The 26,385-nt window shown below is 40.9% G+C and overlaps 1 protein-coding gene across 1 annotated transcript in view; it reads left to right on the top strand.

The window, feature by feature from the left end:
• Positions 1–1,627: 1,627 nt before the first annotated feature.
• cpo (couch potato) overlaps positions 1,628–26,385 on the top strand; it is a gene marked incomplete at its 5' end in the record, with an annotated part of 55,413 nt that continues 30,655 nt past the window's right edge. Inside the window, 1 exon segment of the mRNA XM_017148094.3 lies at positions 1,628–2,947. Within this exon segment, the coding sequence (XP_017003583.2) occupies positions 1,628–2,947 (1,320 nt within the window).

Genomic DNA, 26,385 nt, shown 5'->3' with positions numbered 1-26,385 from the left:
AGGATTAGTGGTGCCGCCATCCCACCAAATCACCGATTGTTCGCTGATTGGTGGGGGTCATATTAAATTCGTATTAGGTCTCGAATCAACTTCCTCCTCCTCAGAGCTGATGAAGTCTTAGAAGTTGGTTTATCGTCTGCATAATTTGTCATATGCAAAGTGTGTGGTATCGGGAAAAGCGAGCTGAATAGATACATTTCACGTAGATACAATTCACACAGGCGTCGAAGTGAGGAGATATGGAATGGGGGTTGTCCTTGCTCCATTATAATCCGCATTCAAAGCCTTGTTTGTTCTCGGTCCCGCATATATTTACACATAAACTCACATTCACAATCACATCCATATGCATATTGAGATCCCGAAACATATCTTCGAGATCTGAACTTTAGTTATGTGCATATTTTTGCCAGCTCAAGCAAGCGTTTGTAATACAATTTCGGTTTGTTGTCAGCTCAATTTTCAAGTTGTTTCCCCTCCGCTCTCAAGTGAATTCTGGATAGTCTACTCGTCGTACCCTGTGTATCTGGGTTTCTGTTTGTTTGTTTGCCTTGCGGTTGCTGTTATTCCCATTTTGCTGCTGTTGCCTCTGTGTATTTAAATTTTTTTCGTACCCAGAACCCAACTACGCAATGGAGTTGCCGGCAGCTGGCCTTGTTGTTGCTGTTGTTGTTGTTGCTGCTGATGTCTCACTATGATAAGAATAAGTGAGTGTGTGCTACACTGCAAGAAACAACAAGAGCAGTCTGTGTTTCCCGAGGAATGACCCACTCTATTTACATTCTCTGCATATTTGCCAACGTACGCAATCTAAAATGCAGATTGCTTGGACAAACAACTGCTGAATGAACATCTTTTGGGATCGAAGTAGAGAGATTCAATGTGGTTTTTTGGTTAATTACCATTTTTCATTTAATACTAGCTCAATAAATTGGATTTATTAGAAGTGTATGGTGAAAAGCTTTCCATATTCGTAATTCTCAGTATATTTTGGAGCTCAATGTTTGTCACCCGCTTTTTCTTCTCACTCTCCATCGAACACATTTCCCGTCATATTTGCTTTTGATTTATGCAGTGTTGTTCAAGACCTTCGTGCTCCCCATTTCCTCTCGTGTACACATTTGCATTATGTTAAATAAACCCGAAAGTATTTCGACAATATCGAAATATTATTTGCATATCGAAAGAACAATAACTCACACGCCGGCCAAATATTTGACTTGTGTTCATAGCTTGAAATTCTAGCCTTTCTCTAACGAAGAAATATGTTTTTGTGAATGCATTCTAACATTCATTCGTATTGAGAAATTTTTATTATGATAGGAAAGCAAAAAGGTTGAATTTAAATAAATTTAATAATTTATATAAAAATTAAAATTATATTTTATGATTTAATACATAAAATAAACTTCTTCTCGAGAAATTTTTACAAAATAATTTCAGTAAGATATTCTAAGTTTAAGCCCGTGTCATATGGCCATACAAAAATGTTCTTCGAATTGAATTATAGGGTTAATTATGTTGATTATAGTAAAGGTCCCTATTTTATAAGAATAGATTTAATTTAATTTTAATGAAATGTATTTATCAACTTTTCCCTCTTCTCGTATCCTTGCAGTTAACGTGATTCGTCAAAATAGCCAACTACCAGGACCTGTTGGGCAGCCATCATCAACTGCTCATAGCCGCCACCGCCGCCGCCGCTGCAGCAGCCGCCGAACCGCAACTGCAACTGCAACAGCAACTGCAACTGTTGCCAGCAGGGCCGACGACACCAGCAGCCATAGCCCTTCAATCCGGCAATACCGCACTCCCATCGAGCCTACCATCGATCAATCAGATCAGCAGCGCCAACCAGAACAACAACAACCAGCAGGCGGTGTTTGAAAAAGCCATCACCATTTCGTCGATTGCGATTAAACGCAGGCCGACGCTGCCGCAGACGCCAGCAAGTGCCCCACAGGTGTTGTCGCCGTCGCCCAAGCGCCAGTGTGCCGCCGCCGTCTCCGTGCTGCCGGTGACCGTTCCCGTGCCCGTTCCGGTCTCCGTACCGCTGCCCGTCTCCGTGCCCGTGCCCGTCGCGGTCAAAGGCCACCCGATCGCCCACACCCACCAGATCGCCCACTCCCATCAGATCTCGCACTCGCATCCGATCTCGCATCCGCACCACCACCAGCTGAGCTTCGCCCATCCCACACAGTTCGCGGCCGCCGTTGCCGCCCACCACCAGCAGCAGCAGCAACAGCAGGCCCAGCAGCAGCAGCACGCGCAGCAGGTGCAGCAGCAGCAGCAGCAAGTGCAGCAGCAACAAGTTGCCTACGCCGTCGCGGCCTCGACGCAGCAGCAGCAGCAGGCGCAGCAGCAACAGCGACTGGCCCAGTTCAACCAGGCGGCAGCAGCAGCTCTGCTCAACCAACACCTGCAACAGCAACACCAGCAGCAGCAACAGCAGCAATCTCTGGCCCACTACGGCGGCTATCAGCTGCACAGATACGCTCCCCAGCAGCAGCAGCAGCAACATATCCTTGTGAGCAACACCAGCAGCAGCAGCAACAAGCACAGCAGCAACAGCAACTGCAGCTCGGCAGCAGCAACATCAGCGGCTGTGCCAGTAGCAACATCCGTTGCTGCGGTGCCGACCAGCGGCGGCAGCTTGCCGGACAGTCCCGCCCACGAATCGCACTCGCACGAGTCCAACTCCGCGACCGCATCCGCGCCGACCACGCCCTCGCCGGCAGGCAGCGTCACCAGCGCCGCCCCCACAGCAACAGCTACGGCAACAACAGCAACAGCAACTGGCACGCCAGCAACATCGGCCGTTAGCGACAGCAACAACAACCTGAACAACAGCAACAGCAGCCCCATAATGGAGAATCAGATGGCTCTAGCCCCGCTGGGACTTTCGCAGAGCATGGACTCGGTGAACACGGCCAGCAATGAGGAAGAGGTGAGTGACAGCTTCCATTTCTCTATCCGAAAGATATACAAAATAAGAGTGGGAAAGGGAAACATTGGGCAGCGAGAACGAAAAAGAGTTTGGCCCAGCAGCGAAATGCGACAAAAGTGACAGCTTGGGGAATATGGAATACGGAATCCGAATCCTGCATACTGAAATATGGCACGAAATTGGGTGGAGAGTCGCGCAAACTTTTCCGGCCAGCCGAAACTCTAAGTAGAGTACTAGAATTTGGGCTGAAATTTACATTTATGTACATAAGCAAGGTCCATGCAAATTATTCTGGGGATTTTCTTGGGGGGTTTGGATTTTAAAGAAATGCAAAGTTTAAAATTTGACAGCTTAAAGTATTAAGAACTGCTAAATAACTTTAATATACTTTAATATATATTTCCAAAGCATTTAAACACTGATTATAAGCTTTTCCATTTTAAACGCTTTATAAAAATGATTTATAGAGCTGAAATAAAAATTATTTGAGAGTTCATAAACTGGATAAACATCCCTTTCATTCGCTCGCTTTCATTTGATGCACTTAAAGACTTTCGCCTGATTTTGAGCTGCAATAGAGAGCATGATCGATATGTGCAGTGCTGGCCCAATATACAAGCACCACCTCCTTTTAGAATCCCCTGAAATAATGGTGCGCTACATCAACTGACAGCTCGGGCGTAAGATTTTAGCTCGGCGCCCTTTGTTTTTGGCCAAAAAGGGGGATAGCCTGCTGCTTTATGAAGCCGGCATAAAAAAGTGGGGGAGGGTGTGGGGGTGGTGCGACGCCTTTGCACTTGTGTAAGTGGCATGTGCATCTACTGCTGCTGCTATGTTTTGTTGTTGCTTACATTTTGATTATGCGCCTTGTCTTATGCTACACATATTTCACGCTGCTTTCCTTTCATATTTCTTCACAGCAGCATGCCACGCGTAATCCGCGCGGCACGTGCCCAACCACCCAACCCACTAGCCCCCCACTGAACCACCCTGTATGGGGTGGGGTCCTCCGCCCTTTTTGCGCTCCGCTGCACTGCCTTCATGTCAAGTGGGTACGTGGCCTTACACGCACACAAAAGGGGGGCTAAAAAGAGGGGGTCTACCACTACCACTACTACCAAGCGATGCGTTAAATTTGATTTTATCCTTGATAAAAACAAAAAAAAATGTTCTTACTTTTGTTTTACTTTTCTTGGCTCTACTACGATTATGGATTTTTATGTGCGCGTGATTTTGAGAAATTTATTGAAGTCCTTTTTATCGCACAGGTTGGTGAATAGTTTGGTAAAGGTTAATGGAAAAGGAAAAGTTCATGAAAAGGAATTATTTTAAAACCTAAAATAAAATTTGGAGTAGGTAAAATATATTTAAAAATATTTTAAAATCTAAGCTTATACCTAATCCAATATCAAACCATATTTAAACAAGAACATATTTCAAATACTCTGAGATAGTCTCTCTAATGTATTAAGGACCTTTTGCAGCCTAACTGCTGGAACTCTCCTCCGGAAATTCACTTGGCCCCACTTGCATTTCACCCTACACCACTGCAGTCTTGGCCAAAAAAAAAAGATATAAAGGCGAGAAAGATCCTGGGCGAAGGATGATAAAGCTGCACATGAAAATGAAAAATATTACCGACTAGGAGACTTAAATTAATCAAAATAAATATCAAGCCGAAAAGTAAACGAAGGCAATCTTGCTGCAGTGCGAGGGGATAAAAAGTAAAGATGGCTTGGGGTTGATGGTCGTTGACCTGGACCTGGAAAAAGAGTTGTAAATGCATTTCACCTTTTCCGTACCCCTCAATCTCCCTTTTCTCTCACTCTCCATCTCTCTGTCTTACTCACTCTCTGTCCTATTCATTCACACTGCAATCTGACTTCATTTGTATTTATGAGTATTCATTCTCGGCTCTGTCCTCAGTCCTCAGTCCTCCCACTTCTTCGGCTCCTTCACGTGTGTCCCTGTGTGTGAGAGCTGCATGAATTATTGATAAGTCAATTAAAAAAGTATGACAGCGGCTGATGGTTGGTAAATATTTTACAGAGACCTCAAGCCAGAGGGCCAGGGGAGCCCGGGATCCGAGATCCGAGATCCCCGCCCGATGCATCCTGGCCACGAATGTTTGCCTGTCATCTGCAGGCGGCAACATATTGCTTTTCTTTCATTTAAACGTTTTATGAGCCAGGAAGCCAGTTTCCTTCCCACAGCTTCACTGCGGAAAAAATCGGATTTTGATTAAGAACAACATCTTGAAAGGGGCAGGAGAAAGCGCAGCAGTCAGTGGAAGGGTTTCCTGGATTTTAGGTCGAAAGTTTTGATTTTAAATTTAATTTGAACTCATAATTCTACTATTTCATTCAACTATTATTTTTCCCGTGTTTAACTGCGCAGTAAAATTTTAGGGACTCCTTCTTAAGGATGAGGAAGCAGAAGAGTCCTGCCCAAGAGTCCTAAAACTGATGCAAAGTGGCCGACTTCTGGGGCCATCGAGCAGTCAAGTGTGCGCAACCTGCCATATAAAAGTGTGTGCGATGCAATCGAGTGACCCCTGGTCCCCAGTTCCCATCTCCCATCCAGATTCCACCTACTTGGCCCTCTAACTGCTCCGACTGCACCAACAAGTTTGTGGCAGCACGTCTCTGCTTTGTTTAAATGCAAAATGTGAGAATATATATAAAGTAAACTTAATAGAAGTTGTCACAGATGTCCTTTGGCCCGGTCGGTTGCCTGGGTTGACATCACATCCTGCCCAAAGTTGCGCACAATTAAACTTTTAACTTTTTGCCAGTTTGCTGAAGGAATTCGCCCCCTGGCCCCCCTACTTCTGGCACTTTTTATGCACATTCCACATTTTTGTCATGTGCACTCAACGGAAATTGCCATGTGCCAAAATGGTAGCTGCCTCAGCTTCCCAACTTCCCGGCTTCCCAGCTTTCCCCGCCTGCCATTTCCACCATCTACACACTCCCCTGGCAGCTTTGCAGTTTTCCAGTTTGTTGGCATTATTTTGTTTCACATTTTTTCAATTTGCTTATTTATTTGCCGCTGTTTGTGCGCAAAATTGCAAATAGAATAATGGCCAAAAGAATATCAAAGTTGAGAGTTTTGGCCACTAGGTGGCGCGCGTCAGACTGTCAGGCTGTCTAGCGAAACAGAAGGCAAAGTTTGCAGTTTCCCTGCCGCAACTGTTGCTCACCTACAATATGGCTATGGCTAAAAATATATAAGGAGAGTGGAAATGAGGCTAGAAATGCATGGGAAGGAAAGGGAAAGCTAGTGCCTTTTGGGCCCACGAATTCGGGCTAAACAGTTCACGCCCCCTTGGAGGGTGTATTCACACTCTCAGCCCGCCCCTGCAAACAAAATGCCAACTGGATGTATTTTATTTACTTATTTACATTTGCATTTTATTTGTCCTTGCTCTTTTCCGTTCTCCGCTAACCCCTCGAAATGCCAAAGAGTTGGGTTTTCCGATTTTTCCTACTTTTTCCTTGCCTTTCCTTTTTTGTTTTTGTTTTTGACAAGGCTTTTAAGCTAACATCGATGCAGTTGGCAAATTGCTTTACGTGGTCAAATGTTTTCGGGACCCGTCTGTGCCACTTTCAAATTCCATTTCCAATCAGGTACCATTCCCTTAACAATGTCCACTTTGCGGCCAAGTCCTTGAAGCATCTTGAGCGCCATTAGGCCAAGTCAAGTGCCAACCTTTAAGTTGGGCTTAGCTGACCTAGCTGCACTGAAAATAGAAAAGAATTAATAATATCTAAGGAGCAGTATAAAATTGGAAAACGGTTTTTCATAAATTAAAAATTAATTTGAAGATCATATCAAATTTTTAAGTGCATAAAAATATTCCAAAATTGGTTTTGTATAAAATAAATCTATTTCTAAATTTTCAAACCTTCTGAAAGCTCAAAATATTTCTTCCAGCGCAGCTAAAGACTTTATAAGATAAAAAACGATGAAGTTGCCTTTCTGGCTGCCAGGGAACGAGTATGGTGGCCTAATTCAATTTGGCTAAAGACAATTTCGCGCTAAATGAAATTATTAAAAGGTTGAGGCCAGCAAAAAGAAAGGAGCGAAAGGAGGCAGGGCTCTCAAGATGTTATCGGAAATAATTTGTGTAAAACTAGAGGTGCCAACATAAAAAGAATCGAAGAGTAGCTGCACTCAACTAAGGGTCGTTGGATCCAAGATCCCGGATAAGTAGTTCAAGTTAGTTTGAAATTGTTATGAGAAGCAGTTAAAGTAGCTTTAAAACTCGGTGAGTGGATTTGAATTTGACCTTTTCCAGCCAACCGGGGGAAATGGGAAATGGAAAATGGAACGTGACTTGTGGCAGCTGTCGCTGATTAAACTTCAATTAATAAAACAAACGCCATGCAACGTCACCTCGTGTGACACTTGTGCTCTTCCTATCGGCTTGCGGTGCTCATTATGCATTTAACATGCATTAACCTACCGCCGTGTAATGCAATTAAAAATGCCAGCTGAACACATAAATTACACGCTTAAATAATGCAGAAATTAATAAGTTCTGTTCGGCCTCGACTCCCAGGACCATAATTCTTAATTACCTATATATGCGTGAGCCAAAGGGAGGGGTGAAAGGGAAGAAAGTGAGAGAAAGGTAAATGGCTGATGGAAAAAAAAGGAAGAAAAGGAAGTGCAGTCATAAACCCTGGCAAACAGTGCAGGTCGGCAGAGTTTTCTTGGCCATGTTTGTTCAGCTGGCCTCCCCAGTGGGAAATCCTCCGAATTCCTCCGAGTTGCTTCTGCCATCATCATTAATATTCCCTTTAACTGTTTCTGGAATCGCATTTTCCCCGAGCTGATCTGAGCCAAGGCTGCTTTTCGGATTTGACCATTTTGCGGCTGCTTTTCCGCCTTTTGTTTTCCCTGCTTATTACGCCCGGAATATCGCACCCGGGAGCCCCATCTCTTGGCCCCTTAAAACTCATTAGTCGCTGCTTTGTCTCTCTCTAAATACAGCTCTTTGTCCCTGTCTCGTGTTCTTGTTTATGCGTTGCCATCAAATCGACACAACATGCAAACGCCTCATAAACGAGAATTCCCCATCAGCAGACCAGCCAAAAAAAAAGGAAAATAAATGAGGGAAGAGTGCAAAAAGAAGTAATTAAAGCATAATAAAAATGGATTTCGTTTTTGGCACGCAGTCGGTTTTCTTTCTTGGGAATAACGATTTAATTGAGCTGGGTTTCAAGATGATGCGAGTTTGACTTAAGCTTATTACTTATCCAAGATTCCTTGTGAAAAACATTTAATGTTCACAACATGTGGCAATAATATTTATATTTTGTATTTTAAATAAATGTCGTTTTGAAAAACCATGTTTATATCGACTTTTACAATCTCTCGTTTTTGTGTGAAAATTCCTATAAAATGTGCTCCCTTATTTCCCACCCCTACTTTCTGGCCATCGATAAATAAGGCTGTCTGTAAACACGCATATAGAAAAAATGCTGCTGACATTTGCAACAATTTCCGCTTTCGGTCAGTTGGCTGTTTCCTCTCTTCGCACGTTTTCCCACCCATTTTCCTCGGCCCAGCGCCTTTTTGTATGCAATGCGACATCTGCCGTCTGCTCTGCTGCCTTTTTTATGATTATTATAAGTTTCTTTGTTTGTTTGTATGTAAGGTGTGGGTGATGGTGATGGTGGTTTTTCCCCTTTCTTTTTTTGTGGGTGGCACAAATTTCACTTAACGTTTTTGTTGCTCCTTTTGTTGTTTATTGCCGTTGCTGTTGCCGCTGCTCCTGATGTTTTGTGTTGTGTCATCATCGACACGCAAGTCAAACAAATCACCAAACAAATAAGTGCAAACGGGCATTTTGGGGATGGCCGGCACAAAGGTGGCCGCTACGGCGGCAAAATGAAAAGATTCAACCCACAGAATCGGGTGGGCATTTCCCATATACCTCCGGTTCTTTGTAAACACAAAATCGTGACAAGGCCGAAACAACAAAGTGAATAAAAATTCGCTTCCTTTTTGTTCTGTTCTTGTTTTAGTTACAGTTTATGGTCAGGAAAAACTCCACCATTTTTACCCAAAAAAAAAGGAAAATGAGTAAACTCCTCACCTTCAGCTGCTTATTTTTTACGTGGAATAATTGAAGTTTCATTTGAGTTGTCCCTTCTTGTTGTTCTTTTTCGAGGAAGTGGGGACTCAAACTGTTGGCAACTTCAAGTTGAAACTCCTGCGGTCAACGGCGAGTGAGTGAAAAAAGGTTAAGCTCAATTAAATATTGATGGAGTTGGGTACAACTTGGCGGGGGAAAGGAGAAGGGGAGAAAGTGAATTCCCATCAATTGAAAATTTATAAGCTAGCTGACCGTTCTGCCTTGCGGGAAATTTAATTTACACGCTGCGGTTGAATTTCGGTTTGCCCTTGTAAATAAGGATTGTATGTGAGGAAGAGAAGAGAATTTCTTTGGTTCGTCATTGTAGTTACTTAAAGAGAAGTGATAGTTAAAATATCTGGGATACTTAAAGAAGTAATATTTTAATTTAAAATTAATTATATCTCACTTCACTAAAATTAAACTCAGGTGTTGGATTTTATCTTTAAAACGAAAAGGTACAAAGATTTTGTTATTCTACTGGTCAATTTATTTTTGACCCTTATTTATTTTTACTAAAATTGTAAATGTGCCATCAAAAGTGGCCGAAAAGTAAGTGATGCGGCACTAAATAAATAGAGGACCCTATATACACCAGATTCTTCAGCTCCAACCTAACCCCTCTTTTTGCCAAACGTTAATGTGTTGAACATGTTGGCGGTAATGTGCTGACAACACGCAATCAGGAAGCTCCTTTGGGGGAGTGAGGGAGGGAAGGGGGATCAACATCCTCAACAGGCCAAAGACAAATGACAATGCCACATGCCACATGCCACACGATTCCTTGCTTCTCCTAGCTCCCCTCCCTCCGCTCCTTTGACTATTTGCTTTGTTTCCGCCTGAGTTCCTTGGAGAGTCGAAATAATTCTTGGACGGCGCGCGTGCTGTGTGTTTGATCTGTCGCACTTGGGAGGGCTTCATTAGTGGGCCCAGCACAGAACACCAAAAGTGTTTGCCGTCCATCATAATTAGGCCGCAGCCCCAGAACATGTGTTTTTGGCCCCTCTTAACAAGTACGAAATCCCCAACCCTGCTGCCCATCAACCATCTGCAGTCATGCAAACATTCTGCTTTTTTCGCCATTTTATTTCTGGCTTCTCTATCATTTCATTGGCTGTGCCAAAGGCCAATTCATCCAATCAAGCACAAAAAAGTAGTAGAAGTTGATTTGCCACTGTGTTTCGAAAACTTAAAAAAAGATTTAAAAATCATAATTTATTAAAAAAATATTTTTTTTACCCAATGGAATTTTAGATGTATTAAATAGTATATAAGCAGTACAATTTTCTTTAAAAAGCAGAGTATCAATAGTCTATAGTTTTGATTTCGTAAGCTCTAGGATTTTGTTGTCATAAAAAGTAACAAACTTTGATAATAAAATAACATACATTTTTAGTGATTTTCCTGTTCCAGCTTTAAGTTTTATATCGTTAGTTTTTGGTGGAAGTGTTGGTTTTGATTGTATTTTCAGTTTACCAAACTGCATGGGTGGAGTCAATCATAAAATATGAAATTTACACACCCCAATAGACACGCCCACACGCCCCACGCCTCCACGCACACATACCAACAATTACCCTGCAGCTGCACTCAATCTCGCACGGAATTCTCACACGAAAATTGGGGGAGGGGGTGGGAAATAGGATGGCAGCCATTTGAGCGGAAACCGGAAATCAACTTTAGGGCGCCTTTTGTTTATGCGATTTTATTTTTCTCTGCACTACAATAAAAAAACCAAACAAAGCAACAACACTGAACTGCATCGCAGTAAAAAAGTAGAAAAAGCAGCCAACAACATTCGGAAAAAATCATTGCGCAGCTTTGGGGGCCCCCGCCATTTTTTTGTTCATATTTCCCAGCTTCATGGTCCTTATTTGTTTAGCATGTGCGATGGGGGAAGGAAGTGTGGGTTGCAATACAGCCTTGGCTGGAGGGTTCGGTTTTCACACAGCTTTTGATGTTTTATGCAAGCCGAAGAGAAAGAATGGCTGTCAGGTTCCTCAACTGGGGGACAAATAAGTAAACAAACAAGGAATTCGCAAAATAACACCAAGAGATTGAAAACGAAACTGAGGTTACCCACAGATAAATAGAGCACAATGGTAATTGAACAATATCAGATACGAATGGAATATGTTCAAAAAGATTTGGATTTTGGATGATACATTTATCATGACAGTTAAAAACGCTTTAAATAAAATAATTTATTTTTTATTATAAATGCCTTTTATAAAAGTGCAAAATGATTTTTTTTCTGACTCCTAGCATATTTGGCTGAAAATTAAATTAAATTTAAATTTACTGAAAATGCTAGGAACAAGGCGTGCTGATTTAACAAATTAAAGCCAGGCCCCAGCCACTTGCTGTTGTCCCAACCCCAGGCAATTTCTCAAGATTTCCCCCCAACTGACTGCGAAAATTGCTCCATTAAATTTCCCAAAGTGCGTAAATCATTTAGCAGGCAAGTGTTCCATAGGTTCATTTACCTACACTCATAAAAATAATTTTCTACATTTTAGAAAATCGCCCTAAAAAATTTTTCGCCTTTGAACTGAGAAAAATTTTCTATTTTTACGACAAATTTGCCATAAATTTAAGGCAGGTGACCATAAATAAATATTTTTAGGGTTAATTTTTCTATTTTTCTAATATTTAGGGCGATTTTTTTCGATTTGCTTCGTTTTGACCTTTTCTAAATCCAACGGCGAATTGCCCTAATTTTTTTTCTAAAATTTTTCTAAATACAAGGGCGGTTTGCCTTAAAAATCACTCCAAAAGTGTGAAATTCGGTAGCCCAGCGGTCTAATCACTTGCGCTTTCAACTTTGCTATATGAGGACTAAGGTCGTGGGGTTGTGGGTTCGAACCCTGTGTGATTCAACTTGATTTTTATGTTTTTTTTTTTTTGTAAACATTATAATACTGAGGACATTTTTTCGTCCGAATTTTAAATTAAAGTAGTCTTTAAACCTTAAAAACGTATGGGAGTTCTGAGTTAAAAGCATACTTTGTGTTTGCGGGCAAGAAAACGGGACTAATTGTCACAGTCGTCAGGAAAAAAATATACGGTTTAGTTGCCTTTAGTCATATTATAACGTAGACCTCAAGAAAATAAGATGTGTGCAGAGTTTGTTCGTCGTCTTGCGCGAGGGGTCTGTGGTGCAGCGGTAGGACGTTAGACTCTAAACCGAGAGGTCGTGGGTTCGATTCTCGCAATGACCAAAAAAAGTAAGTTGTTTTTTCTCCTCATATTCATTTCCCTAATTCATTTACAAACATGATTTTTCAGTTCTAACGGCTGTGCTGTATAGATCGGGCCCCCCTCTTAACGCGGCTCCCATATAAGCTTCACACCAATACAATAATATGAAACGGTGTCCTCCGCCGGTGTTGTTTAATTAAAGCAGTCCCAGTTCCCAGAATATAGACGATTAAAAAAAAAACATGCTTCCCAAATTCAGTTAAGCATGCTCAAACACGATTTTTTTTAATTTGTCTAATTTTTTAGGGCATTCGCCTATAAAAACAGAAAATTCGCCCTTAATTTTAGAAAAATACACCTTAAAATTAGGGCAAATCACCCTAAAAACAGGAAAATATTTCTTATTTCAAGAAAAATCACCCTAAATTAAACCAAATTTCCATCGGGATTTTTTAGAAAATTTTTCTAAATACACGGGCGAATCGCCAGCGGATACGATTTATGGGCGATTTTCTAAATCCACGGGCGAAAAGTCAGTTTTTTAGGGCGATTTAGGGTAAAAATTTCTATGAGTGTAGAACAGAAATGGTGGGCGTGGCGAACTCAACTCACTCCGTGCTCCCAGCTCCACGATCCACTTTGCCACTTGGCTTGGAACTTTTGTACGTTGCCTTCATCTGGCGATGCAACAAAGCTGAAAAAAACTTCATTCAAGCCGGGGCCAACAACAACAAAAAGAGCGGGTAAAAATGGTCAAAAACCATTGAAGCATGATTTTAATGGCAGCGCAAAAGAGTGGCAAAGGGGTGTAAAGGGGGCTAAGGGGGTACCCATGTAGCTGGGTAAGCAATTCATTTAATTTGCGTGCCACATAAGGGTGCGAGTTTCAGTTCGGCCAGGATGCACTGTGGTGGTCCTTTGAAGTTCTAAAAGTTCGAAGAGATTCAATAGAATGGAGCTTTAATTTGGATAAACTAATATTTGATTTAAATTAAAACTATTTTCCTGACATATAACCAAGTTCCATTGAAAAAAAAATGTATATTGACCAATAAAATCCAGATAAATTCTTAAAATAATATAACTAAGATCTTATATAAATAAAATAATATTGTAATAAATTTATTAAGAAAATTTCAATAATTTTCAACCCACTGTGCACCAACCATCCCAAAAGGATACCCGTTTGAAACCTGAAGCCGGCGGAAACTCCTATGCCACACAACCCCGCTCCCTTTGCGTAAACATAATTTTCTTTTCCGCCTATTTACGTCACAAAAGGCGAACCAGAAAGGCAGGAGTTTCCAGAAAGGCGGCAAATAAGAAAGGAATCGCCGCTTAATTCCAAAATGTCGGTGTGCCAAGGAGAAAAAGAAAGCAAGTGGAGGAGCAGGAAAAAAGGAGTAGAAGGGCAGCAGAAATACTTGGGCATAAAAAACATGATCGAGTTTTTTCTTGAATGGGCATTGTTGTCAATGAATGGCGAAAAACCCATTTAGAGGGCCATTGGCAATCTGTAGGGAAAAATTGTCGCCGGTCAACATGGGTTAAGTGTGCTGCGAGCGGCATAACTGTTGATTCAGCATTCGAGGGGAAACTTTCTATAATTTATGGGTTTTCTCTGGTCCAACCAAAATCGAATTAAGCTTTAATGGAATTTAACTAATATATATTTTCTGTTTTTCTATCTTTGCAGGTATGTGCTCATTATATGGACTATCAAGTTTCGTGTATCTATTGAAATTTATCTCATTCCACACGCAAGTATACAAAAATAACTTTGGTTACGCTTGGCTGACAGGAATATCAATGAAAAACAGGGCTCAATCAAATGCTCATTAGCCGGCACTGAAATTTGGGTCATGAAATGTCCATTTAGCTATGGAAAAAATCGCACACAAATTATACAGATCCGACTGTATAACCACCCCCCCAAACATCCTCTTTAAGTGCACGATATCAAGTGATTCAATGGCCAGCGAACACATATAATCCCAGCTAAAAATCAAATATGCATGGTACATAATGCCGTCTATATATGAGAGGGGTTGTTGAAAAACCAGGGGATCGGGGGATCGGAGGACGATGGCTCCGATGGCCGGTGGAGCGGTCAGTTGACGTGCTCTCGTGTAATTACAGTCCAAAATGTTTCCTACCCCCTAAGTCCCCGGGTTTCCATCCACCCCCCACCAAAGCCTTATTTAGCTTGCAAAATTTTCAATTGTGTGCGGGAGCCAAAGTCGCACAATGTCGCCCCCTCTAATTCTAATGATGCCCTGTTGTTGTCGCTGTGTGCAATTTGGCGAAAACTAAATTGTTCTATTGTATTTAAGTTAATTACTCATACTAATGCTAATTTGTGTCTCGTACGAGTCGGCAATTGTCGTGAGTTGCGGGGGGCAGCAACAATAGCAATGAAGATTGCCTGCCATGTTAGTTTGCTGATTAAGTTGTCTCAAAAAATACATATAAATGAAAGGAGAGTTCCTACAAAATATTAATAAATATTTGGCCAGGCTTAGAACATATCCCCCTCTAGAAAACCAACTTGTAAACCTTTTATTGCGTTCTAAGTCCCACAAAAATATCCCATGGATAAATACTCCCACTTCCATATAGATTGCGTTCATCATTCAACCTTCACGGTTCGGCGATTCCAAAAAAATAAAGAAACAAAAATAAGTAACGAAAATTTCATTGCAAAATGTCCAAATGTCTCGGGTTGATTGTTTTATTTACGACCCTCTGTTTAATGTTTGACAAATTAGAGACAAAAACAGCAGCACCAGAAGCAAAAACAACAACAACAGCAATTAACAGTGGCAAGTACAGGAAGTTAATGGCATTTCGCTGCCAAAAACAGAGACAATGGAAAATGGCAAAAAGTTGTACAGCAATGAAAATGAAAAATAATAACTTTTATGCATAAAAAGGGAGGAACGATGTTTACATTCGAGTGCGGTTGAGCTGGGTGCTTCGAGGTGTTGGCTCGGATTACACGAGCGACTTATGCAAGTCGAGTTGCCACAAAAACGAGGGGGAAAAAGTGTTGCCCTGCCCCCCAAAGAATTGCTCAACTTATCCAGTTACCTCGGCACACACTCACTCATGGAATTGTTTTTTTTTTGTCCACGCCCAAAGCCTTAGGCCTCACGCTCAAATTACCGACAACCACAATCGAATCGAAGCCCAAATCCAATCCCCTCGGCCACCAAAACCACCCACAATTGCATGTGGTGTAATGAGCTAATGAAATAATAAATATTAATCAGGCGCCTTTGATTTGGCTCAAAAGTTGATTGCCTTGGGAAGCGATTTCGAATCTGACTACGAGTGAGTGTGCTCATCTCAATTGAAACAATGTTTGGCAAAGCCTTAATTAAACGAATTAAGTGGATGGCCCTGAATGAGTGGCGTTAGCTTATGACAGCCAATGATCTTTGCATCAATCATCCCGTCAAGCAATTAAACTGAGCTGAAAGCCCCTTTACAAAAATCAAGAAATGCATTTACAATTTTAAAAAGGCATTACAAATAATAAAATCCAATTGAAGGCCTTTACCCAATTGTTTAGATAAAGAAATTTATTGAATGGAAATTAAATAAATACATTTCTTCTCTTTGGCCAGTTTCAAATTGCCAAATAATTTCCATTCGAAATCAAATAAAATCAACCACAAATCAAATAGCTAACCAACTGAATGAAATCATTTGTTTGCAGTTTAAAGTGAAACAAAGGAATAAAAAGTGATTATAATTTTTAAATGCATGCCTAGAGCTTCCTTAAATTTCTGGCCCACCTTGAAAATGGTTTAAAAATAGGCCTTCTTCTTTTCCGCCTCTAAATTGCCAGAGCAGGCTGCTCAAAAATTCTAAAGGCATTTGGCATTTGTAAGATGGTGTAAAGTGGATTTGCATGGACATTTCGGCACGTTGCTCTTCACATCTTCCCCCTCCAACCAAACTTGTTGCGAATGTGTTTTTGTTGGCGCATAATTAAATAAGGTGTGTTTCAAAATTATACTACACCAACACACTTATTTTTTGAAAATTTGTAGCGTTGTTGTTGTTTATAGAAAGCGAAACATTTAAATGCAGATCGAAAGAAGAATGTATGATGTATACGAAAAAAAATACCACGCGTCCTTGATCCTCTTTTTAAGGACTTACCGCTAATTTTTCGAAATATAGTCCTTTTTTGGCTATGAGCGATCGTTTCATAATTATACGACACCATCGATTTTTTCCGGTTCCAATGATCAATCTTGACCGAAATTTTTTTGCTGGTTAAATATAAACTAAAAGGTTCCATTTTGAGAGTAATCCAGCCCAAAGGTCATTTCAATCTTCAACCCATACATAAATATTGAATATGTCTCTCTACACCTTAAAAAAGTACTTTTTCGAAGTCATATCCCACAATTCGTCTTAACTTTTGTCTGGTCAATATTCTTAACACCTTTTAATCAAATAAGAATCCTGTTTAGTTCATTACGTGCACGAAACAGACCTCCAAAATAATTTTTTAAAGAACTGCCCGTTTGGAACAAAACCTGTTTTATTCCAAAAATATTTGATTATGGGCGATACTTTCTGTCAAAATGCAAAAATTTGTTCTTCAAAACCTTAATAAACTTTCCACATTTCACGATTGAAACATTTGAAATGCGAACCCCAGTCCGCGCCACTTTAAAGTTTGTTCCAAATTTTTTCATATGAATTTGAGTGTTTTCTGCATGAGATTTCATTAAGGGGGCGCAGACTGTGGTTCGCATTTCAAATGTTCCAATCGTGAAATGTGGAAAGTTTATTAAGGTTTTGAAGAACAAATTTTTGCATTTTGACAGAAAGTATCGCCCATAATCAAATATTTTTGGAATAAAACAGGTTTTGTTCCAAACGGGCAGTTCTTTAAAAAATTATTTTGGAGGTCTGTTTCGTGCACGTAATGAACTAAACAGGATTCTTATTTGATTAAAAGGTGTTAAGAATATTGACCAGACAAAAGTTAAGACGAATTGTGGGATATGACTTCGAAAAAGTACTTTTTTAAGGTGTAGAGAGACATATTCAATATTTATGTATGGGTTGAAGATTGAAAGGACCTTTGGGCTGGATTACTCTCAAAATGGAACCTTTTAGTTTATATTTAACCAGAAAAAAAATTTCGGTTAAGATTGATCATTGGAACCGGAAAAAATCGATGGTGTCGTATAATTATGAAACGATCGCACATAGCCAAAAAAGACTATATTTCGAAAAATTAGCGGTAAGTCCTTAAAAAGAGGATCAAGGACGCGTGGTATTTTTTTTCGTACACATCATACATTCTTCTTTCGATCTGCATTTAAATGTTTCGCTTTCTATAAACAACAACAACGCTACAAATTTTCAAAAAATAAGTGTGTTGGTGTCGTATAATTTTGAAACACACCTTATTTCATTTGAAATCTGGCCGCTGTTTCCCCACCCGAAGAACTGCCAGGCTGTCATTTGGTAAACAAATTACTTTACACACTCCGCAACAGAAGGAACAGAAGAGGGAGACACACAGACTCCGGCAGATTGCCCAGTTTTGATAAATCTCTGCGCTCCGCTTCGGTTTTTCCTACCCTCCGCTTTCCACTCCAATTTTCCCAAGCAGACGGAGCAGACACTTCCATCAAGTTTATCGCGGCAATTTCATCTCATGACTGACTAGGCTTCGTCTGAGAGCAAAAGTTGAGTGGCAGTTGCAACTACAAAACAGAGGCGTAGTTTTTCTTTGATAAGAGATTTTCCCGGGCATCCCGTTCTAGCATCTAATCAGAAAACCATTTCGGTAAATGGTCCGTTAATAGCCGGGCCTAAACGGGGGATATGGAAAGTTGCAGAGGGGCCAGCTGTTGCCTAATGGCAGACTAAGCCGAAATTAAAGCCAAACTTTTGCTTAAGCAACTTCGACTAAGCCAATTTGTCAACAGGAAGCGAGGGAGGAGCAGGGACTAATATGTGTGTATAGACGAGCAGATGAGATGGTAGAAACTTTTAAGCCACCGACGACGGCGTTAGGTGGTTTAAAGTCAAACTTTAAGTCTGATTAAAACCGCTGAAAGTGCTCATTAAAAACATGTCATTCCCCTTCCCCCGACGACCCGCCCCTTTGATGTGGAGATAATTTTCTAACCAAATGTGGTTACATCATTAGCGTGTGTCTACCCCCTGGAATCCCCATATACCATATAGCATACACCATCTCCGCCGGCATGCGTGTGGATGTAATAAATTTATTAGTATCCCAGCCCGCTGCCTGCTGCCTCAGCAAATGATGCATGGTGGCTATGCTGGACCATATATCAAGGGCTGTAGCCTTTTTATTTCCCCTAAGCCCTGAAACAAAGCATAGGGGAGGCCCTCGCCCACCGGCAGTTCCTTGAACTTGCCGTGTAGACATTTTATTTAGAGGCCCCTGAATGAATCTTTCGCCCGAAGGAGGAGGAAGCCTCGGTGTTTGCTATATGTATATTAAAACTGACATTTTAATGAGCTCCGGCAGATTAATCTTTGTCGGCGACAGGTGTTCCATATGAGTATGGGGTTTTTATCCTCGCCTGGTTAGCTTTGAAACTTTTCGGCAAAGAAATTCCCCCGTCTCTCACATTCTGGCTTAGACAATTAAAAAGCAATTTAAGCCAATTGCAGCGCAGGCTGGGAATGACTTTTTACGTTCGCCACTTTAAAGTTTAAACATTTAATGACAAGTCATGGACAGATCTCCCGCTCCTTCTAGCAGCACTCTCTGCCCATTCCATTCCCCACCGTCATAACCTCGTACTAATGGAAAGTTCGCGTAATTTGTCAGCAGACCATAAAAATATACACACATATATGTGCCAGGAGAAATAAAAAACTGAATTTGCCACATTCATTTTGCATATATGCAAAAGTGCAGTTGGCAGAAAAATGTTAACTGGTTGACAGGGCACGATAATCCAGTGAAAAAAATTGTTTATAGTTGCCAAAAAAATAAAAGATTTTTATGTTTGATAAGGCAAGTGAAGAAAATTAAAATGGCAAATATTAAATTCTCATTTTTAAATTTTAAAAATATTTATTTTGAAATTTAAATTGTCTAATGTTTAAATCAAAGTTAGTTCGTGTTTTTGCAGTGTAAGTCCCGCTGGCTGACGGGGTTAAAGTTTATTTGCCGGGTCACGCCTGCCAAGCGAGTCGCGTCTGTCTCTGTCTGGTTTTTACTGTTAATTAACGCCTGGGAAATGTCATCATCAGCATCTACCTCATAATTTTCCTTCGGCTGCGTTTTTGCATCTTTTCTGACCAGGTGACGATGACATTTGCGGCAAATTGATTAATGATTTGCGGAGATGGAAACTGTCCGCAGCTCTTGACATTTAACTAAAAGGTTTTCCCAGGCTTATCGTGCCAGAAGTTTGCCACTTCCCCTTCATGCGCTCCGCAAACAAACTAATAAATGCCATGAAAATATTATGTATACGCCACATGGCCAACATAAATATTCATTTTACCGCACGCACTCCTAAAATAGCTTAACTGTTTGGCTGTGGGTGTGTGTGTGTTTGTGTGTGGCAGCCATTTTGCCACTTTAATGGCCGCAAATACATCACATGACTTTTCATAAGCGTCGCCAGCCACTTGAGCAGCTATTCCACCCACCCTCGATTCAGGAGATGCTTTCCTGGCCAAGGACGCTGAGATGTCTCAGGGCGGAAAAGTGCGGAAAAACGGGGATTCATCCTTGGCTCTGCTTTTCGCCCCCTTTGCCGGCGACAACTTGTCATATTTATGTGGAATCGTTTAAGCCAACTTGGCGTTGTGAATTGCTGTTGGTTTAGCAATACAAATGCGGCAATTGCCGGGAGCAAAAAAGAAAAGGAAAGCAGCAGTAAGCTGCTCAGAGCTGAATGTTTTTTTTCGAGATTGAAAGAAGTTACTTTAATGCGGCCACTTCCCTGATCTGCTGCTGCTTATGTAACTCCACCCCATGTGTTGTCGACAGCATTTTATTTAATTACTGCCATTTGATTGTTGCAACCGATGTCAGACACCAGTGGCTCTCGGCAGCTTATTAAAACAGTGGCAGAAACTTGGGGGAAAACTTCAAGGATTTCCACCCAGAGGTGAATGAGACGCAGGGGCTGCATAGTACTTCAATTGCATTAACATTTAAATAGAAACGTGTGTGCGCGGGGGCAGCGAATTCCATTTGAAATTTGTTGTGTCGTGGCCCGTGACAGGCAAAAATGTTTTGTTATGAATTTTTCATAAACCAAAGTGAAATGTGCGATATGCCCCAGCCAGTGCGGGAGTTGGAGGAATTTCTGCATGGGATATATACGTGCAAAGGAGAAGGAAGTGCTCAGCATGCCAGGCACGTTGTTACAGGACCAAGCTATGTTCAATGATATGCAAAAGTTAAATGTGTAAAAAGAGGATGTCCTGGAAAAAATACACCACATAAAGAAGTCAAATTTACGGTGAATAGGTGCAGTAACTTAGTAATGGGTTAGCCATTCAACACTCTCTCTTTGTTATTTAAACTCTCAAAGAAATTTATAACACGTCTAAAGTTCTTAAACATTTCTGATTGGCAGAAAATTAAAGTTGTGAAATTTTTTTTAATGTTAGTTTTATTCTTATTTTTTGATAATCGATTATACAAAAATGTATTTACTCAGAGTCACAGCTAAAAAGAAAAACAAGAACTGCCTTTATTAATATTTTTACAATATGTGCTTTAAATAATATCCTCCGGCTAATGGGTTAAAAATATAGTGAAAAGTAGCCAGAAGCCGCAGTCATTTTTAAAACTATTTATGTATTTTTTTGTGGCCCATTAAGTGGACCGCAGATTTCTCATAAAGTCCGTGTCTAAGCTGGCAAATAAAAAATGCTCCGAGCTGCAATTGCTGAGATTTGGCGAGCAGAAAGGTGGAGGCAGCGGGCTTAGGTTGGGGGTTTTCAGGCCAGGTAACCGCACATTATGTTAATGAGCTTTTTGGACGTTTTCGCCAGATATTTCTGTTGCTATTTTAGCAGCTAGCAGCTACAGTGGGATGCTAATTATGGCAGGCGCTGATCCCTCGGCTCCCTGGAAAGCCAGAACAGCCTGAACTGCCTGACTGACCTGCCACAGGCTTTTGTTGTCCCCACTTTCGGCTCTAACCACCTGCTCCTTTTTCCTGCCAGGCTGACAAATTACGCGCTTGAAAATATTTTATTTTCCCCCGCTTTTTCGCATTGCATTGCTCATTTGCCGTTTTCTTTTTGGGCCAAGCGAAAAAATATTACAAATAAAAACAGAAATATAAGCATTTTCTGCGGTTTAATTATTAAAATGTTTCCATTTTGCTGCCATGCATTTTGTGAATTTTAAAATGCATTTTTTTTCGAGTCGGTGTCCTAAAGCTAATTAAATTAATTGCAAAAATCTGGTTGCACCGTCCGCCGGAGGGCGGCAGTTTGTTGTTGAATCATGGATTGTGGTTAGACCGCAGATTCAGTGCAGCCCGGAAAAGAGCAGCTTAAACTAGTGTGGCGTAAAAAATGAATGCGTGGGCTTTAAGGATAACAAATAGTACAAGTGGAAATATTTTATTGAAAATGAAAAAAAGTCTAACCTGCAGGGCATTAATATTTATCAGTAAAAGCTAATAAAAGTCAAATTAAATAGTAACAAGAGTAATGTTTTTTTGCGAATTTTTTAGGGATGTGAAAAAAGGTAAAGCTATTTTAAGTAGGAGAAGAAATAACCACTAAAACTCGATTAAAAAAAGGTTTCCGAAAATATTTCTTGCTTATATTTTGGCCAATTGCAGCATTTAAACTATCCCACAATTTGGTTATCTGACATGTTTGGGCCATAAACTAATTTTCCTCTAACCGACAACAACGAAACCTACTCTCAAATCAATGGAACATGTGTTGTCAGCTGCTGCATCGTTGCCCCCTTCCTGTTTTTACCCTTGTGTCCGCCTGTCAACGTCAATTTGCCAAAAGAATGACTAGACAAGGTTGACCCCTGAACCCAAACAAACTATTTACCCAGGCACTCCGCCCACATGACATTCAACGAAGGCACACAAATAGTTTTTGCCCCAGTCATGGACGAATATTTAAAACGTCCTGGACGGAGGACGAACGAGAACAGCACACACATCGACCCACTATGACGCATCATTAAATGATTTGGCAACCTGATTAGGCAACGTGATCGGTGTTTCTGATGTGGCAACTCCGACAGGAGAAGCCGCAACACGTTGCGTATGCGTAATGTGCGGCATTTGCCACCCTATCGATGGCGGTCCGAAATGAATGCAAATTGTTTCTGCAACAGAAGCTCTTTCCAACCGCCTCATATTTACACAAAATTTTGCGATACCAATTGGCGCTTATCTCACGTGCCACAGCCACAATATGCAGTAAATGCCACGAGGAGGCGGGCGTAAAAAACTGCATTCACGCAGCCACAGTTGTTTGGGGCATTGTTTATGTTGACCGAGTGGGCAAATAAAGGAAAGGCCATGAAAAAGAAGAGAAACAAGATTTAAAAGAAAATATGTATGCTCAGTTGGAAAAAACATTGGATTTTTATTTTATACCGATTCGAACAACAAATTAAATGGAATTTTCATTTTCTGTTAAAAACATTGAATCTCAAAGAAACATCTCTCACAAGATTACCCTAAATTCTTTGATTCTTTCTTTCAATTTAAATGTAACCATTTTTAAAACACCCGTACTAACAGGAAGTTTAAGATAAACTCAGCTCGCCATCCATTGCACCAAACTAAAATTGAGCGGAAGTAAACGCCAACTAAGAAAAGGCGGCAATTGCAGCTGCAGCAGCAACATCGCCTGAATTGGTGGCACCCTTTTAAGCCGCGTTCTGCCGTAAACTGGCCTACACCCATTCTGGATTTCCCGATAACAATGGCCACGAAGCGGAACACAGGCAGCAATGCGAACAGCAACAGCAACTACATCTACAGCAGCTACATCTACAGCAGCAACATCAACGGCAGCAGTTAATGCCCGCTCCTCCGGCGGACTCACATGATTAACCAAGCGCAGATATAATTGTAATTGGTTTTTGTTTGCTGCTCGAGCTGATGATGGTTGTTGCTGCTGCTGCTGCAGATGTTGCTGCTGCTGATGTTGCTCGTGTTGCTGCCGTTGTTCTATTGTTGCTGCTGCAATTGTAGCCCGGCATTGCTGCTGCACTTGTCGTCTCTCTGTTAGACATTTGTTGCCTCTTGCTTTCGCATATTTCGCAAGTGAATTGCATTCCTTTCTGCGCCAGTTTTTCGCCATCCCTTCCCCAACCTCCAAAAATCCCCATTTCTGCACCATTCTCCGTGCGGAGCGCACACTAATTAGCGCATATTTCACCTGCAAAGAGGGAAAGGGCAGTCAGAAAGGGCGAAAAGCAAAAAGCTGATTTCCTTGCCGTGATTTTCACTCCTCTCTGTGTTTTTGTGTGTGTGTGTGCAAGTGCAATTACAATTGCAATTAACATTGTCGCTAGTTACCCTGAACTACAGTTCACTTTAATTTTGATTTGTCAGTTTCGGTCGCATTCTCTGCGGTAGTAATGGAATTTTTAATAAAGCCCGGCCATCCCTTTTGCCCCAGTTTCCTGGGAAACCAATCAAATGCTTATCGCATAGAGGGATGTCGACAGGAAAGTCAAGATACCAGGATACCAAGAACTGAATGCAATACGGCTCCTCAATGAAAAGTCTAACTAATGACAAGCTGGCCGAGAAAATGTAGTGAATAGGAAAAGCCAATCCCTTTGCCTTTAACCCTTTTTTCAGCATACTTTTTAGCCTTTAAACAGCATAAAAGGCTGTTATTTATTAATTATTGAAACCAGATTCTGTCACTTGCTGGATTTATTTCGATAATTAGGCTACTAATTCACAATGAAAAGTTAAATAAAAATAAACATTACACAAAAGCAACGAACAGTAATTGATGGCAAGGCAAATACGTGCGATGCAACAAAAGTATTATTTCCTAATTGGATTTTCAATAAATTCGCTTGGCATGGAAACTAAATATGTTTTCAATCCAAATCGAATTTCACTTTTTTTCTGTTGTGAAAAACGGGTGAAAAGCGGATGAATAGATACTGTTTAATGGTCTAAATGCGTTCTCATCGAGGAAATGGGCGCAGCCTTTAATTACGAAGGGTGCAGCAGCAGCAGCAGCAGCGACAGCAGAACAGCAGTTGCAACATCAATTAGATTTCCCCTCCCCATTTTGGAGGCCAAATTATGTCACGTTTTGGTCCAATGATCATTGCTTGGGCAGATTTCACAGTGATTAGCTGCTCACAATGCATGCCAGATGAGAAGGGTCGGTTTGGGGAGTCGGGAAAGGAAGGGGCGTGGCTCATTACCATTTCCTATCGGTGGCAATTAATCGACCGCCTCCTCCTCTGAGAACGCTGGCTCTGGTGACTCAATTGGCCTGCCATAAAGTCGTTTACGTTAAACATCCAAAGGCAAAACTCATTTCCAAATCCAACGGAAAAAAACACAAATTGATACGGCTCAAAAGTCATATGGCAGCATCAGTAAAGCGGAAATTAAACATATTTTCATATAGCGAATAAAGAGTGCACTTTGGAACTTTGTTATTTACTATTTTCTAAATTCATTTTATTTTTATAAATACTATTAATAAGTGCAGTTCTTGAAAACAGTGATTCATATTTTTATTGAAAGTTAAAGAAAAAATCTTTTATATAACGATTATACAAGCGATATTAAAAAAGTTTATCTGAGCTTAAAAGTTCCAATTAAAAAACCGAAGAGTAATCAAAATATTTATAAAATCTCGATGAAAGGTTCTGTTGAAAGTCCTAAGAGACAGCTGGCTTAAATGTCATTTCATCAGAAAAAATAATATCACTTTTATCCGGTGTCAAAGCCTTTCGTTGGTCACACATGCCCCGTTGAAAGTTCCGATATAGAAAAACACATTTTACCCCTTTTGCTGATTTGCATTTTGTCAATTTATTTTGCGTACTGCTTTTTTCCCTGTCGTTACCCATACTGTTGCTTTTATTTTTGGTGTTGACTCTCGGCGCATCAGCCTGAAAATATGCATCACAAAATTGTTATTAATATTTTAATGCCTAAAGTGATTGCGAGTGAGAGTGGCGAGCTGGAATTTCCACAGAGATTTACCAAGCGCCACACAAATATACGATTGCAATTCTGGCAACTGGCGCAAAAATCATCAAATATTTAACGAGAAAAGTCAAAATGAACGATTCAAATGAAAAAGTTCAGGGAGCGCAACTTAAAGAGCTGCAAAAAATCATTTAAGCTGACAAATAATTTCATTACGACGACATGTTCAGCCCGGAATGAAGAGACCAAAGTCCAAGGGCCAAAAGAAACGGGGTGGAGTCGAGTAAATCCTGTGGCCAAGCGAGAAGTAAGAACTATGCATTCGCTGAGGAAAAAATGGGAAAATGTGGAGGCGAAGTTGCTGCCACCCAGAGCCATCCATCCAACAACAATAATAAATTATTCCCCAGCCGAAAAAGGTGCAAAAACGTAGCCGGCAGAGGAAAATCGAATAAAATGCGAGGCGAAACTGGCGGCGGGGCGCCAGTCGAGCATGAAAACAGCAGCGTGCGCCACATGCATCCATCCTTCACTCAGAAAATGAATCGCCCTGAATTTTAGAAAATCGCCTATGGATTTGCTTCACTGGCGATTTTTTTCTTTAAAATAAAAAAATTTTCTACTGGTAAAGAAAATTTTCTTCCAATTAATCAAAATTCATTAAATTCAAGAAATATTCCAGAAATATAGAAAAAAATCGCCAGTAAAGCAAATCCATAGGCGATTTTCTAAAATTTTTTTTTGAGTGTTGGAACTCGAAAGGGGCAGTCCACGGTATAATTTCTCATATACATGTCACGCGCCCCCAACGAACCGTGCCAAATGTGTTGAGACACTTGCTTGCCGGGGAGGAGTGGGGTGGGGTCTCCAGGATAATACGCGTCAGGATCTGGGGACGTTGGTCAGTTACGGTGTCACTCCACTGAGGA

The sequence above is a fragment of the Drosophila takahashii genome, chromosome 3R (assembly GCF_030179915.1).
Source record: "Drosophila takahashii strain IR98-3 E-12201 chromosome 3R, DtakHiC1v2, whole genome shotgun sequence".
Taxonomy (NCBI): Eukaryota; Metazoa; Arthropoda; class Insecta; order Diptera; family Drosophilidae; genus Drosophila; species Drosophila takahashii.
The sequence above is the reverse complement of the archived record's forward strand: the minus strand, read 5'-3'. Positions and strand labels throughout refer to the sequence as shown.